Source organism: Aphelocoma coerulescens, chromosome 4 (genome assembly GCF_041296385.1).
Source record: "Aphelocoma coerulescens isolate FSJ_1873_10779 chromosome 4, UR_Acoe_1.0, whole genome shotgun sequence".
In the NCBI taxonomy this organism is placed as follows: domain Eukaryota; kingdom Metazoa; phylum Chordata; class Aves; order Passeriformes; family Corvidae; genus Aphelocoma; species Aphelocoma coerulescens.
This window is the reverse complement of record NC_091017.1, coordinates 31,488,052-31,504,733: the sequence shown is the minus strand read 5'-3', so window position 1 is coordinate 31,504,733 and position 16,682 is coordinate 31,488,052. Positions and strand designations below refer to the sequence as shown.

General features: G+C 44.8%; 2 protein-coding genes across 2 annotated transcripts; one reads left to right on the top strand and one right to left on the bottom strand.

The window, feature by feature from the left end:
* Positions 1-13: 13 nt before the first annotated feature.
* HGSNAT (heparan-alpha-glucosaminide N-acetyltransferase) lies at positions 14-12,310 on the bottom strand. The gene is made up of 17 exons (XM_069013369.1): positions 12,077-12,310; positions 11,660-11,802; positions 11,016-11,137; positions 10,002-10,071; positions 9,317-9,386; positions 8,157-8,263; positions 7,630-7,706; positions 6,977-7,007; positions 5,947-6,107; positions 5,519-5,628; positions 4,690-4,811; positions 4,163-4,289; positions 3,958-4,044; positions 2,739-2,816; positions 2,556-2,626; positions 2,305-2,417; positions 14-1,302 (listed from the first exon to the last, which is right to left on the bottom strand). The coding sequence occupies exons 1-17, from the start codon at positions 12,257-12,259 to the stop codon at positions 1,121-1,123; spliced, it is 1,854 nt and encodes a 617-aa protein (XP_068869470.1). The 5' UTR covers positions 12,260-12,310; the 3' UTR covers positions 14-1,120.
* Positions 12,311-12,432: 122 nt separating this feature from the next.
* POMK (protein O-mannose kinase) lies at positions 12,433-16,594 on the top strand. Its single transcript, XM_069013371.1, has 2 exons — positions 12,433-12,942; positions 13,454-16,594. Exons 1-2 carry the CDS (start codon positions 12,655-12,657, stop codon positions 14,225-14,227), a joined length of 1,062 nt encoding a protein of 353 aa, XP_068869472.1. The 5' UTR covers positions 12,433-12,654; the 3' UTR covers positions 14,228-16,594.
* Positions 16,595-16,682: the final 88 nt, after the last annotated feature.

Below are 16,682 nucleotides of genomic sequence, written 5' to 3'. Positions count from 1 at the left end.
TTTGTTTAAGAAGTCTTTGTAATATCCTATTTATTTTGGGATTTTTCCCATAGCATTATACTAAAGTGTGTGTTGTAGTTCTTTCCATCTTTATACATACACAGAGAACATAGCAAGGTATTTCAGGTTTTTTATTAGTGCTAGTTTGGAAATCACAGCATGAGTGAATTTCCAAAAACTATTGAATTGGTCTGTTAGCTCTTCCTTTTCAGCAGAATTCTACCTGTATTGCTGGTTTTCAGATTAGGGCCCTTAAGTAAATTCACGTAGAAAGAGGATTGTTTTGATTTAAATTTGGTAATATCCAAGTGATTATACAAAGTCAATAGGAAATGGCCTTTCTGCACTCCTAGAGTGTAGCACATGAAACTTGGACCTTGTCCATGCAAGAGGTGTGTTACACAAAGGCCCGGAACATGCACAGATGGGCTGCTGTACTTGTAGGAGCAGCCTGCTGATTAATAAGCCAATAGAAGAGATTTTAGTCTTCAGCAGGATCCAAAACCTAAGGGTTTGGTCGAAGACCAAATGGCAGGAATATAATGAAGCATGATCAGCTGAGAGCACCACCAGGCTGTGACACAGAAGTGCCCCTTAGCTTTCCCAGATAGTCGCTGGCCAAGTTAAATGTGTGCCAGAGGGGCACAGGCATGCAAGAGGTGCCAAGGATATATACAAACCCCAGACCACCTGAGTTAGGGGGTTCTGTGTCACATGCAGGGAGTGTTAACTACTGGCCCATTCTGGCAACCCCTTGCAGTCACCACCCCATCCCTTGCAGTTCCTTTCATGAACACCATCAGGGTGTCTTAGACTGCCCAACTGTTATGGTATGTTCAGCTTCTCTATATGAACGAGGGAGATCAGTAAAATACTTACAAAAGACAGAAAACAGAGAGCAACTGTAGTAGACTAGTAAGTTTTTGCTAAATAGTAAAATACTGTCCCTTAAGTCACATAAAAGTCTTGATGACAACTTCCATGGCACTGTAAACTTGAACTAGTATCCCTTTTTAGTAATACAGCCTGAGTCGCAATATTTCAGGCCAATCCACCATATTTCAGGCTAATCCACTTGCTTCATCAGAATCTAGGCCTGCTACACCTTGACCACCTCTTATCAGATTTTCCAGAATATCCTTCTCCTGTAAAGTATATATGATATTATGACCCAAAGAGTTGTTGCAGTGAGGTTTTGAGTCAGATGCTCTGCGTGGGATTGACTGTCTTGCATCTTCCACTTAAAAGGGAAGTAGTTTGCAAACACTTGGTGTCCAATGTAGACCAGGATTGAGTTCATTCCTGAAAGGAAGCACAGGTCATACCATCTGAAAGAGCAGGTATGGGCTTGCTTCAGAGCAAGCAGACAGAGGTGTGCCAGGCTTATAAAAGAGAGTGGCACCAAGACAACAGCAGCTAATGTCGTTTGTTCCAACACTGTTTTCAAATACAGTCTGAGGGGTTCTCTCCCCTAAAACATTTATCGAAAAGAAATACAAATAACCTCTGTGCTAAATTGAAAATACAACCAAATCAGTATGCTGCAATTATATTAATGAGGAGAATAGTAACAGTACTGTTTTCAGGGTGGATGAGTGCCAACCAATCTGGTCAGATCTGCTGCCTTTACAAACAAATGCTGACTGTCCTTCAAAGCTCTGGGGTTTCTGGTAGGAGGTATGATACCCTGCTGTCACCCTGCCTATTTTCCTGTCCAGACACCAGAGACCAAAGCTGCTGAAAGGTCCCCTCTGCTGTGGCTTTGCATTCTCTACTCATGTTTGTTGTGTGCCCAATGTGGTTAAAACCACAGTGGGATACTTTGGGAAACATGCTTATCTAAAATCACAGAGACACAACCTACACAGCTGCCCAGGGGATTTCATCTTCCACATCTTCAGAAGTGGTATTACTCTGTTGACAGCCCTTTGAGTTTCCCATTAGGTTACACAAGTCTCAGCAGTCCCTTCCAAACCAACTTCGAACAGTTGTGGTATTTGGCTTGGTACTAGGCAGCTGTTCACTGGGATCTTGACTTGAGACCAAACTGAGAACAGTCATTGGGCAATAGCAGCTTTCAGCCCTCATTTAAGGAATTGATTGTTCCTCTCTCCTAAATATCTGGTCTCAAGTGTCCCAGTTCTATGCAAAGGTTCCCCTCAACTTAATCATTCTGGAATCTTTCAGGTTACCTCAGACTAAATCGCTGCTCTTTTACAGACAAGAGAAGTGCAGAAAACAAAAGGATAATATCAGTGCAGAAAGAATTAGAAGGAATATGTCTCCTGATGTGATTTTACTGACCTGGGTATAAAAATGGAGCACCTGACCACCATTTCTTGACATCCACAAGGTAATATATCAGCAATAAGAGGGTGAAGGCAAAGCAGCTTGTGGTTGTCACATATGATATTGACCTACAAACATTTTCAGTAGAAAGAGTAATATTTAGAGAACTACATGATACAGATCTCAATGTACAAAAGGTAGAACATCCTCTGAACTAAAATAGTACTTTAACAAAATCATACTAAATATTCCATCTCTTTGCTTACCATAAGTTCTTGTTTATTGGAATAAACCCTTCTTCTTTAGAACATTTTGTCAAGATAGCAGAAATAATTCCCTGAAATAGAAAGTTGGTAAAGTTTATATAATAACTGCAACATGTTTCAGAAATACTATGCATTGCATTAAAATCCATGTCTTTTAAAGAGCTACACAACCATCAAACTTACCATTACTATGCCCCATATGACGAACCGACTCATAATTTGTTTGTGCTGGTCTTTGTAGAACAAGGTAATTCTTCCTGCCTTATAAAAAGAATACAAAAGAACAATTAATGCCCATTAATGTAAGTACATTTCAAGAGCCAGATATGTTTGTCACCAGCGAACTGTGCTAAGACAGAGACCATGAATGGGATTTCTATCAGCCAAGTGGCTGAAAGGTTCAGAATGAGAACTCTTTGTAAAGAATGGACACACAAGGGGAAAATACATAAATGCAACCCAATCAGCCACAGAGGTGCACCTTTTCTCCCTTTCTTACTATATTAACACTGAGGAAGGGGATAAGCAACTTTATTAGGTCAACACAACGTAACTTGAGCTCCATCTCCCTCAGCAAGGGTTGCACGAAGGAACAACACCAGAGCCAGCCCCAAAAGCTTCTCCACAGCACCCCATCATACCCTGACCTGCTGAGAGCACATGCTCCTTTTCATACACCACTAAGAAATGTGTCCTGATAACTCACTCCTCAGGGTCAGACTTCTGTTCCAAGCTCTGCCCCACAGATATTCCAAATCAATTTTTACTCAGTGCTGTATGTGGTAACATTCCTTTCCCAGCACATGAGTTCCAGTTTGGTTCACAGCTGCTGCACAGTCAGAAAAGCCAGCAGTGCATCAAAAAGTGCCATATTTTAAACAGTGGTGAGCTGTGAGCTTTCTGGTGTTGGTAACACCGATGTGAACCCCTGCATCTCTCTTGTCAGGGAAGGTAAGCACACATCGATGCAAGATGGCTATCATTCCCATCAAGCAGAAAGGCAGCAAGGGGGAACACGTACAGCTGCAACCTTTAATACCCTTACAATGAAGCTGTGAAGTCTGTGTGTCTCAGCCTTAGTTTCCAGCATACAGAGCCAGCCTACTCCCAGCATAAGCCCAGCCTTAAAACAAAGATTTCAGGTAGCTATTTTGCAAGCTTCTTGTGTCCATCCCTTACAAAAACTGAGAAGTCTAGGTGTATCTAATGCAAGCTACTGCCATGTTAGGTTCCACTTCTCTGTCACTCACCTCAGGCTAAGTCATCGTGAAAGCATTGCACTGAAAAAGGTTTTGTTAGAACCAGTCTCAGGCTTAAGTAAAGACACCCAGTTGCCTCCCCACTTCCAGGTTTCCTTCAAATCTTCCCATTATAGAATGCAGGCAGAAAGAAAAAGAGGTACCTGCAGTCCCAAAAATGCCATAACAATGCTATTTATGGTCCCCAGGATCCCTTCCGGATCATATGGCGTCGTTGTTTGGTAAGTCACCTTAGAAAGAAAACAGTTGTTACAGGGCACCCAAGCAACCAAACTCCTTTCTCTTAAACCCCCTGCATGTATCATTCCCAAGCCCCTCCTGACATACTGCAAACCAAAAACTACTTACACCTGAAGAGGGATGCTGATACATATGCTTTTCTCCAAGAAGCAAACGGTCAATGTAACCAGCTGCTCCTCCAGTGCAGTTGGGATACTTTCCAAAGTCCCCAATGCCCCCAGGACCAATATAGCCCCTAGGACAGAGGCAAAGAGGTTGTAGCACAAAGTGTTGGTACAGTACAGCTGCACAGCAGCTGGCCCACTGACCCAGTACACTAAATGCTTGATGTTTTCCTAGGCTAGAGGCACACATTGATGGCATTGCAGTGATCATATATTGCTGTACACACACCTCAGGGAGATTTTAATCCTCTTCTTTAAGTAGAAAGGAAGAATGACATCAGCTGTATAACATCTGGTACTTTAGTACCAAAGTAAAGAAAGTTTTTTCACATGATGGATGCTTCCTTTAACCCTGCTGGCATAAAAGCTCTTCCCTTCATTCTTTCCCTATGCTAATAAAATGTACTTTCTGCTCAGTAGAAGAGAAAAAACCTGATACCCACAGAAAGCTGTCCGAGTGCACGGTCTTACCTGGGACAATCTGGCACTGGTAGCAAGAAAGTCAGGCAGAGCCAAATTGCTTCTAACACCAGAATGAAAAGCCACTGTGGCCAGTAGGGGAGAATATCCTGCAGAGCAGGAAATCGTCCTTCCTGCATGAGATGGAGGGAGGGGGTGTTAGCTGGCAAGTAAACACCATGCCCTTGGGGACAACCTGTACTTCCTGGCAGGCAGTCTTGTATCCCCAGATACAGGAGGGAGATGCTGTCATTACAAAACTGGGTTCTACCAATAGACCTTTCATTTTCACAAGCAATTTCCAGACACTTAGTTACTTGGGGCAGGGGGAAGAAACAAACCAAAACAAAAGCCCTTAATGTTTTTTAACTTGGAAAATGTCAAAAGGAATTTTGATTCATGAGTAGAACAAAAGCCTTTTGGGAAAACAGACTCTAGAAAGGCTAAAAAGCAGTATTACTTTCCCCTGCTGTGAAAAAACCTTGCCAAAATTAACTGGACAAAATGCAGACTACAGGATTCAGCATAGAGATGCCTGTCCCTGGGCTTCCTTGGCAGTGGAAAAGTCATTTTAAGTGTCTTGGAATGCCTCTTTCTGAGCACTATCTGAATGGATTGGTGAAATCCTTAAATATGATAAAGCTACATGTGACAAAATGCAGACTGGGACACTGAAGGGTGTACATACTCAACATTTCTGCCAGGTCACACTGCACTACACATCAAGTAAGATGTTACATTTTTTTCATCATTTCTCGTGTTCTTTGTGCCCCGACAAGAGCAAAGTCTCCAAACCCCTGCTCCAGTATCAGTTCAGTTGTCATCTCCCCATGTAACTCACCCAGGTCCCACTATCAGCTCTTGTGAATAGGAGTTCAAGAGCAGCAACCACCAGGTATGTGAATCCCAGCCTCTGGAGCACCCCTGGAATACGCAGATTATCCCAGGACACTGGAAGACATGCAAGCAATGTGAAAGAGGAGCAGCCACAGGCTCTGCTGTAAATACAAAAGTGACCCTTCTGCAGAGAGAGCTGAGATCTACTGCACCTCCACTCTGCTATCCCAATTTTCTGTACATCATAATCCTGGGAAAGTCACTAAGACAATCAACAGTGGTTGGCACAAGAGTCTTACAGAGAGAATTGCATCAGTGCAGACCTGAAGAGCACTCCACAAGATACAATCTAACTGCTGACACGGTTTTTGCAACATCCCAGCCAAGGAGGCAGGAACAAGTTACAGAAATGAGAGAGCAAGTTCCACTCACAAGGTCCAAGGCAGTAATTGGGATTCACAACTATGATTCCCAGCAGGATTAGCACAAAAGTCCTCCAGAGGATTTTTCTAAGCACCTTCCACTTGGAACTTCCCCACCTCAGCATGGAGCCCAGTGCCAGTGCTATTGATGTCCCCATGATGAACACAAACCTGGAGAACAGAGCAGATGGGAAATGGAGCTGACAGATGCCTCATAACACGTCTGTGTAACAGCAAACACTAAAGCTGACAGAGCAGCCTGCATTGGCCCAACAGAAATGGATGCACTGGGTGAAACTGGGTGATTTTATTTCCTCTGATTGCTAGGAATTCCCAGGCTACTGAGCTTGTGCTATGGGACACTTCTATCTTTCTCAGTGGTCAGTTGAGGTAGGGTTGCAATTGCAGTCTGCTCTTTTTCCAGGAATTCATATGCTACCGAAAAATTCCATTAGCCAAAATTAAATTAGCATCTTCAGAGCAGTAAAACACCAGCTTCAAATCTATGATTCAAATTCAGAACTGACCCACTCCTCCCATCTAGATTAGGTTCACAGTCCAAGTCCAGCCCCCTCCTCCAAGAGAAACCACAGCTGGCATAGAGAAGCATGTTAGGGACAGATGGGATAATTGCTTCTCCATAAAGCCGTTCTCTGGTTATAGGAATATTAGCTTAATCCAAAATTTACTTGGCTATTTTCCCTACGGATACACACCAGCCCAGCTTCAAATCTTGCCAGATTGGCAGCTTTTAATACAGCAGCATGGCATTGAGCTTCTCAGGGATACTGCACTTCCTGGCAGGGTCGCCCTGGGCCTTGTATGTGGGAAGAAGGAGGATGTCGGGCACCAAAACCACTTAGCTCTTCTACTGGTTCATAAGGATTATGTTGTTATTTGTAGGGGCAGATTCCTATTAACACAAATTCATCCCTCCAAATACATTTCCACATGGAAGCAAAGTGCACACAAATGTTCCCCTTTCAACCCTTAATATAAAGAATCAGTTGATACAAGAACTATTCCTCAGGAAAACTTACCATGGAAACACCAGATCTGCCACTGTTAATCCTACAGAGAAATACACAGGAGCACATTATTTACCTTGAACCGTCCTTAAATTTAACAATATTACTGTTGATTTTCTAGAGGAATTGCAGGCTGCTAGCAATTATTCATGTCCCAAAGTCTAAAACATGTTATAAACAAAACTTACAAAGAGCTAATCATCTTGCCTCGCTGCATTTACCACTCTTCAAGAATAGGGTCAGAACTGATTGCTGTGCTTTGGGAAAGATTTCAGGGATGGGATCCTTGCTATTCTCCACTAGGGCATTACAATGCTTGACTTCATCTGCATCAGCTACCAATCAAGGCACTATGTTTTTACAGCACTGAGCAACATCACCTTGACTGTGGTCATTAAACAACACAGGAAAGTTAAAGATATGAACCTGTATCACAAATGAAAAGGTTACACACAGACTGTGATGTGAAACCACCCTGTCGCTGTGTGATGAGGAGGACCATACACTGCTTTGCCCATTAACCTAACAGGCAGATTCCCTGCTGAGGCAAACCAGCACAGCATCCCAGCCTTTGGCTGAGCAACAGCTCACTGCAGCAGCTGCAACACCAACCATTTCTAGACACTGCTGCAGTTAAAACCCAGAGTGTCTCAATTGTACTTTACCATTCCAACTCTCATGTTTGAAGAACCAGTATTTTCCTCCTCCATAGTTTACAAACACCATAATTACAAGAGAGAGCCTAAAAAGACAACAAAACCATAAAGTATCACGTGTCAATGAAATGCATATATATATGAACACAAAGTTAAGGATTACTACTCCCACTAATGCATTTCTAACTCTGAGATCCAATTTATTTTATTTTTAAAGCAAGATTTCCAAGGTTTCCAGCTTTACCAACCAGGAAGCCGTGTTTCAAAAATCATGGGTGGTGGTGAACCAAAGCAAGCTCCTTTGCATAGCATTTTCACACTGAACACGTCGTTCTGTTCCACCCTCTGCCACAACTTCAACGTTTCTTACAAAGTGTTTTGGAAAATCTGAGAATTAAAATCTTGATTAACTTCCAAGCAAAACAAACCACCTTGAACTGTCCATCTGCTATATATTGCCATGCACTGTCAAACCACCACTGGAAAAATCTCATTCCCCTTGGAAGAAGTGCTTTTGAGCAAGCTCTTATGCTCACCCCCGGAACGTGTCAAGGGAATGCAGCCGCCGCCGAGAGGCTGAGCTCCACGGATGCGGGTTGGGGTCACAGTTAATGGAGTCTGTTGTGTTCGGGGATCCGAGCTCCTTTGGGAACGAACCAGACACATGAAGAGCAAGTCAGCAGCTGCATCAGCTGACATGGGAACAAAGGATAGTAAACTGCAAACTTTCACAGACACACTGTCTTTATTGTCCCTGTCTTCATTTGGTCTACTTCTAACCTCTTCCTGGCTTCACCACATTTCAATGTTTGCAGATGCTCCAGACTCTACCTTTGACCAGGTAGAAACAACAATGCAGTGAAATGAGCCTGTGCTTGAGACTCATCAGAGCTGGGTCCCCTCCAAATCAGCCAGAGGCTTGCCAACACTCTTGAGTACTGCTTTACAACAGAGCTGAGCAGATGCAGTTGCCAGCTCTCAAACAGGACCCGCCCCAACCCACCAGCACTTGTAAATGATACCACAGAGAGACTGTTTCGAGAGCTCAACCAGTGAAAAATGAATCATTTTAAACACAGGAGTGGTTTCTTTGCAACTGAGTTCCCTAAACCACTCTGATCAGACCCAGTAACAGCATACAGAAGGAGAAATCACTATATCCCAGTGATAGAGATGAACTGCAAGAGTTGCTGTAGAGCTCTGCTTCCCAGTCTTTTGATTCTAGACAGGTTTGGACCTCTTAGATATGAAGCCCAGACTGTGATGAACTATCTACATTCTAGTACAAAATGAGGATCACACAGAAATGTCAGTTCTAGGAGTGCCAGAGAAATTCCTGCTGTGCTGGAAGCAGACATGAAGGCTGTGATTTCCCTTACACTGACTATGTCAGAAGGGGACAGTATTTTCACCAACACATTTGCTTCAAGGGAACTAAAGAGAGCACAAAGGTGTATGTTCAAAACTTGCAAGAGCTCTACAGGGAATCTACTACACTTGCATGGAAACCCAGTCTAGCACTCTCCATTGACATAAAATTGCCTATCTGACATCAACACAAGATTTGCTAAGGGAAAGATGACACAGAAGGGGAAGATGATTAGTAATAAACAAGTCCCCAGATGTCCAGATAGCGTGTGTTTCCCAGACATGAAAACACTACAGAATGCAAACTAAAGATACTGTGGTCACTCACGGAGTTAATCATACGATCAGTTGCTCTGGGATTCAGTTTCTTGTAAACCCAGTTTCTGACTGGATCAATTCTGAAAATGAGTTAACAGTTTAAAACACAAAACAAAGCCAAAAGTACTTTATAGTTAATTACACCTTAATTAAAACTATTTACCAGCATAAATCAGAAGTTTGGACAGTTCCTATTTCTATTTTTACAGCTCACATAGGTAATACTGAGATTCAGTCAGTACCTAGGATCTCAGTTAAGTCCAGCTGTGTAAATACACTGACACAAGCTCATGTTTGGGGGTTTTATTCTCAGGTTGCTTACAGGCAAGGATGACCCACACCATTCAGTACACAGGGTAGAAAGTTGCATTTGTTACACGCACTTTGGTCCCACTGCCTTGGATTACTGATCCAGAGCTAGACAAGGAACAAGGGACACGAGGGTGTGGCAGGGCATGTGAGAGCTTACAGTGAACATCAGCTGCTCTGCACACAAAGTAACAAGGCTGCAAGATATCCCTCAAGTGAAATCGCATCACTCTGCATTTTTTGCCACATGTGCCACAACTTGCACATGGCATCTGATAGCAGAATCTGATCTGCAAGCAGGGCTACAAGTGGGACTCCAAAGCATTACTACACTGTGATACATGGTTTTAAACTGGCATGTGCAAGGAGTAAGTATGTTCACTTACTTCATTAGAAGGCGCCCAGCAATCAGGATAGCAAGGATCCCCATGTAAACCAGGAAAGCAAAGAGAATAGCTACATGAAAAGAGAAGAACTCTATAAATGGTCTAGCAAAACCATTGAGCGACCTGGGCTTGGCCAAGCATGACACAAACATGACACAAAGCCCAGCTCACTATCATATCACCTTCTCCATGCAGTATACATCCCCAGAGGAAAACAAAAACCCACAGCAAAACCCCCAAACTACCCAGCACAAAGGCAGGCTAGTTTCAAAGTGCAGCTCAGTGACTCCACATCTCAGCATAAAAAAAGCAAAATAAGACTGCACTGCATCACAAGACACTAGTAAGAAAAGAGTTGATGTGCTGCAATATGTTCTGAAGAAGAAACTAGAGATTTAAAAACAGCCTCAACATGAAGAAGATGGCCCGAAAGGGCAATACACCAAGTTAGCAAGCATGGAGAAATTGTCTTTACAGTTAGGAAACTGGAAGGACTGAAGAATAGTGTAATGTAAAGGAAAAGAATGGAAGAGACAGAGACAAGAGTTTGAAACAGTCCTGGAAAAGAGATGAACAAAAAAAGAAAAATGTCAGGTTTAAAATTAAAAGTGCAACAACAAACAAAAAATCCAAACACTGTGTGAATTGTTTCCCATTTTGTGAGAGAAGTAAGATAGAGGGAAGAAGAGGGAGGATTCTGTGGATATACATAAACATGCAGAGAAACAGGAACTAGTATCTCCCTCCAGACACATACCCACTGATTTTTCTGTACTAATCCCTGCTGCAAAAAGGTTGTGGGCAGACAGTATATCATGTGAAGAGGCCTGATCCCAGTCAGGGCCTCAAGACGGGTGTATAAAACATAAGGAAGCAAGATGCTGAGAAAGAAGAGGAGCAAGCCCATGACACCTCTTCAGCATAGCATGAGAGGCTGCACAAGGCTCTTAGGAAGCTGGTTCTGCTGGGAGACATGCAAGTTGTAGAACGAAAGGGAAAAACAGCACTACATACGGAGGTAGCTGTTGATAGGGCCTTCATTGATGATTAGGTCACAAGAAACAGTTTGGGTGCTTGTACTTAGGGTCTTTACCACAAGGGAATAATTGCCAAACTCTCCAAAATGATACTGAACCCTGCAAATGATAAAGGAAACAAAACTTGGTGAGACAGTACCAGTACATGTGGGTACCACCAGAGCACGTAGGGGGACTGTAAGCCTGAATGCTTTAGGAAAGGCAAGCCAAAAACTTGGACCAACACTGTGATCTAGCATGGAACTGGCCTTTTCCAAGCATTACCCTCCCCTAGCCCAACACCAATTCTTTACCACACATGCACTGCCATCATTTGTCTTCTTGAACTAGAGACTCCCTGCAAGAGAAATCAGGTGCTTGTACATGCTGCCTCGGTGAATACCGTTTTGGTGCCTGCTTGCACCTAGATCCTTTCAGCACAATTCCAAAGTACATCACTGTTACAGTAGTGGGGTGAAGACTGAGCTCTAGGTCTAAACAGCTGGGGAAAAGGAGGCGATAAGCAGGCAATAAGGAGGCACATGGCTCCAAGGGGAAAAAACCAAAAACAAACCAACAAACCAAGCCAACACAAATATAGGATAGAGTTATCCATATATTCCCTGGGGCTGGGCCACGTACTTGCAGAGATCTCTGTCATCCACAGAGCTGTTGAGCAGCAGCAAGGTGAGTGGATGCTGGGTATCAACCATTACCGACGCCGTGCCTGGTTTTCTCAGCCTCTCGTTGCTTGGTGGGACAAACGCCAGGAACTGATACAAGCACTGTGGAAGAAGAGGGTGAAGGGAGCTCATTAGTGCCAAAGGAGAGTGAAAGGGGGTTCTGCCTTGCATGGTGGCAAAGACAAGGGAAGATGCCACGGGGCTGGAGCAGCTCCTGCTGCAGGAGTTCCCTGCGTGCTGCTCGAAGGTAAAACCGAAGCGCAGCGACCTGACCAAGCCACGGGGAGACGCCGGAGAAGCCGAGCAGCCCCGCCGCGGGCCGGGCTGTCAGAAGCGGAGGTCGGGGAGCGACCCCTCGCCCGGCACAGCCCCTCACCTGGTGGCAGGAGCCGGAGCGGGCGGCGAGGTTCAGGCCCGGGGCGGGCAGCTCGTTGCTGACAAGCAGCAGCGCCTGGTCCATCCGCCCCGGCCGCCGCCCCTCCGCCGCCGCCGCCGCCGCCGCCCCGCCGCGGGGCCCGGGCGCGCCCTGCCCGTCGGGCTGCGAGAGGCCGGGCGCCATCACCAGCGCGCCCAGCGCGGCCGCCGCCGCGGCCACCAGCGCCACCGCGGCCGCCGCCATCGCGCCGCGCTCCGCCCCGGGGCGGGGCCGCCGCCACCGCCCCGCGCGGCCGCTCTTCCCGGTGTTTTCCGGGGTCAAGCGTTCCTGCCCGAGCAGCCTGCAGCTCGGGAAAGCCGGGAGGATGGGCAGCGCGGCGAGCGTCGAGCTTGCAGCCGCCTTTAACACGTCCCGCCGCCACGCGTGGCCTCTCGGCGTAGGCTGCAGGCTCCGGACCGCGGTGCTTGCGGGACGGCTGGGCGGCCGGCACTGAAAAAGCCGTACAGGCGTTCATCCTAGGGCTGGAAGAGGGTCCTGCTTAGCCTCCGTCTTTCACGGAGGATGCGGAAGACACGGTCATGGAAAAGAAACCGCATTTCGTTAGGAGGGAGTTTCTCCCCAGAGAGGTGCCATCCATCTCGCTGGTGTTACTGCTTGCGGCCGTCCTGCTCCTTAATGCCCTTCTCTACCTGTACCTCAACAAGTTTTACAACTCTCTGGGACGTGTCGAAACGGACCCCGGCCTCTGCCCTTTTGGGCATTTCAGATTCGGAGCGGTGAAGAATTGTTCCCCGTGGCTTTCCTGCGAGGCCATAAATAGGGAAGTCAGGAAACTCAAGTGTGTTGGTGAAGGTGCTGTGAAAAAGGTGAGTTTGGATTTCCTTTCTTCTCTCCTTTGGATAAAGAGCTTTCACAGTTTGCTAGCTAATTAATGCCAGCACTGCTGTTATGATTATCCTCTCAGCAGGTAATTACTGTAGGCATCCAGGATCATATGGCTACTGATAAGATGAACACAACAGGCACAAGAGCATGACCCGGGCCACCTCTCTGACACCAAATGACATCCAGCTACACAAGCAAAATCACAGATTGGTACAGTCATGGCAGAGTAAGACTGGCTGTTTGGGTGATATAAAATAACTTAATTAATCTGCATTGTTCATTCCAAAGAAAACTTAGGAAACCATGATGTAATTATGACATCAGAAAGGGCTTGCTGTGACAGGTACATGGCTCTACCTAAAGCTGACTGTGCCTGGTGACTGTAATTTGCAGTTGTGACTAACCAGTCACAGGAAGCGGTCAGCAGGAGCTGGTAGCAGTTCATAGAAGAAGACTCTCTACATGTCTTATGTGTCTCTTGTGTGTTCTCAGGTCTTCCTTTCTGAGTGGAAGGAAAAGAAAGTGGTCCTTTCACAGCTCACCAACTCAGAGCTGAAGGAGGACTTTCTCCATGGACTGAAGATGCTGAAAGCCCTTCAGAGCAAGTATGTTGTCCGGCTGCTTGGCTACTGTGAGCAGCAGTTCACAATCCTCACCGAGTACCATCCTCTTGGCTCACTGAGAGGCCTGAATGAAACACTCCACATTCCCAAATACAAGGGCATGAACACCTGGCATCGCAGGCTGATGCTTGCTATAGACTACGTGAGCATCATTCGGTACTTGCACAGCAGCCCTCTGGGCACCTTAGTGATGTGTGACTCGAATGACCTGGACAAAGTTCTCTCCCAGTATCTCTTAACAAGTGACTTTCACATTCTGGTGAATGATTTGGATGCTTTGCCTCTTGTGAACAGGAGTGCTGGCAGGCTGGTGAAGTGCGGTCACCGGGAGCTCCGGGGTGAGTTTGTAGCTCCTGAGCAGCGTTGGCCCTATGGAGAAGATGTGCCATTCGAAGATGACCTCATGCCTCCCTATGATGAGAAAACAGACATCTGGAAAATCCCAGATGTCTCAAATTTTTTCTTGGGCCATGTTGAAGGAAGTGACATTGTACGACTGCATTTGTTTGACATCCATGCAGCGTGTAAGAAGAAGGACCCGGCAGAACGGCCCTCTGCCCAAGAGGTCTTAGACACCTACAGGAAAGTTTTAACTCTGCTTATTCGGGAGGCAGCCATGCCGGGTACTAGAGAAATGTTATAGTGAATCATGAGGCAAACAACTTACTGAAGCTGATGTCCTTCCTATTTGTGTAGCGTGCCTGAAGGGTAAAATGTCTGTCCCCAAAACTGAGAAGAAAAGAACAACTGAACTTGTACATCTTGATTAAAAAAAAAAAAAAAATCCCCCCAATCTGAGAGCTGTGCAAGCTTTCCATTGGCATGTTTAATCTACCACTGGAAGAGGAGGAGGGAGAGAAATGAAGTTGTGTGGGTGCAGGGGAAATTTGTTCCTTAAGAAATGATAGATTTTCTTTTGCAACATTTACACAAAAAAGATCTTAAAAATGACAGAAAAACAGCTAAAAAATATTGGTCTACCTTAACTTGTTGGCAGAGGACTGGAGAGCAGAGACCCCCCCACAAGCTTTGTCCTGATTCCTGTGGCTTTGGCCTGTGTTGTATCCACAAAGCCCTCATCTACTTTCCCATGGAGTAAAAGCAGTGGTCACTCAGAAAGGAGTACTCCAGTTCACTTCAGATTTTGGTGAGCCCCAGTGGCAGTCTCTCCCTGCTGGATGGGGCAGAGGTTGTTTTTGGAGCCATACAGCCATTGCTCTGTATCCCATACCAGCAAGTGGGTGGCCACTTTTGGAAGCAAGAAGATGCTGCAGATCCTGAAGTTTCAGCTTACAGACACAGGTTCTTGGTTTTCCAGCCTTTGTCCTGTGGTATTCTTAGATGGGCTCTTTAGAGAGAAGCTGTAGAATGAGAGTCTCTTGCTCTTCTGTAATCCACAGAAATGCTGAACACTTTGGAAGAGGGCTGAAGTGTGTCTTTTTTTTTCATTCACTTATCCTTGCTCGGTGCCATCATGACTCGACGGAAAGGAGAACAACAAGGAACTGAAAGAGAATGTGACTTCCACAGCAATGAGCATTAAACACAAGCCTTGGAAAAGAAAACTCCTGTATTCAGAGCATACAGCTCTATTGGGTCTCAATTCAAAGTCCAGTAAGCATAAAGGAAGGCTGCTAAAAAGTAGCCTTGTTCGGTGTGTTAGGAAAAAGCTTGTGGTACCTACATGAGTGTAACAGCCTGGTACCAACAGCTGGAGAGGAAGAATAATGATGCCTTAATCCAGCAGTAAGCTCAGTTTGGTGGGACTGGGATGTAGTTGTTCTCTTGGTGAAAAAACGGGAATAATATGAATGAAAAACATGGACTCCACCATTGTCCACCTGAGGACTTTCTGTGCTGTGGACTAAATCTTTGAAAGGCCTAAGAGACAGCTTCCATGTTTTGCCTTTAGAGGTGATTTCTAAGCAGAGTACACTGCCCTTTTTGCTGAAGAGTTTGGTTCTGTTCTTTTCTATGCTGCAATTCCTCTTCACCTAAACAAGCCATGTTATGACTACACTGAGATCATGCAGTCAATTCATATATATAATGTTCAAATCCTGGTATTAGAATTTTATTAAAAATGGGAAAACTTTCCTGCAAATTAATAAATTCATACCTGATATCATACAATGCCACCAGGAGCCCTTTAAAAGCTGCTAATTATGGCTTTCCTTTCCCTCTGGGTAGTCTGTTTTCTTAAATTAGATTACATTTGCCATTTTTCCCTTGTCCAGTCCTTCCTTGCAGCTTTCCTGCCCAGATTTTCAGGAGACAATCTCAGAAATCAGGGTCTCCAAAAGAGACCAGTGATTTTGGATGCTTCAGCTTTGTTTTGGACTTTGACTCGAAACACCTAAAAGAAGCCTGGAGAAAAAGAATGCTCTGTTGTAAATGTTTGTAAATGTAAATGTTCATCCAGCCCATGAACTCTTGACTTACTATTAGGGTTAGAGTTCTACAGTTCCAGCATGAATACAGGATGTGCAACAGTTGGAAAAGTCTCCTGTTACAGCTCCCTGAAGCCAGAGATAAAGCTTTAAAGGGCCAAGAGTCAAATCTTCTGCATGTTCCCCCCACAATAATTTGTTACCTTTTGTTAGCCATCATGAAAGGAAAATCAGCATCTGATGGCTGTGAATAACCATCACATGAGGGATTTTTTATGAGTGTAGCAAGGATAGACAAGAAGAACCTGATAAACATCTTTTGCTGGTGTGCTGGGATTCTTGCTCTGTTGTATACTGTTGCACCTTGCAAACAGCCATATTAATTTCACAGAGTGGAAAAAATGAAAAATTCTGGTTTTGAATAATTATCTTGCCATCGAGATGACTCTCTCTGTTCCTGGATGAAATAGTTATAAATTTTTTTAAGAAAAGATGTCTTCCTAAACATTCACCCTGAGCAGTAGGTTCTCCCTGTCTCTTTCCCATTCCCTCTCCTTCAGCTTGTGTGTTGTTCAGCGTTGTATTTCAGCAGGAATAAATCAGATTTGTTCTGAATACAGCATCATGGAGCTGCAGTTTCTTTTTTGGGATGTTGTTTCTGTCTATGAGGAAACACTAGATGGCAGCAAGAAGGTCAGTTTAGCATTA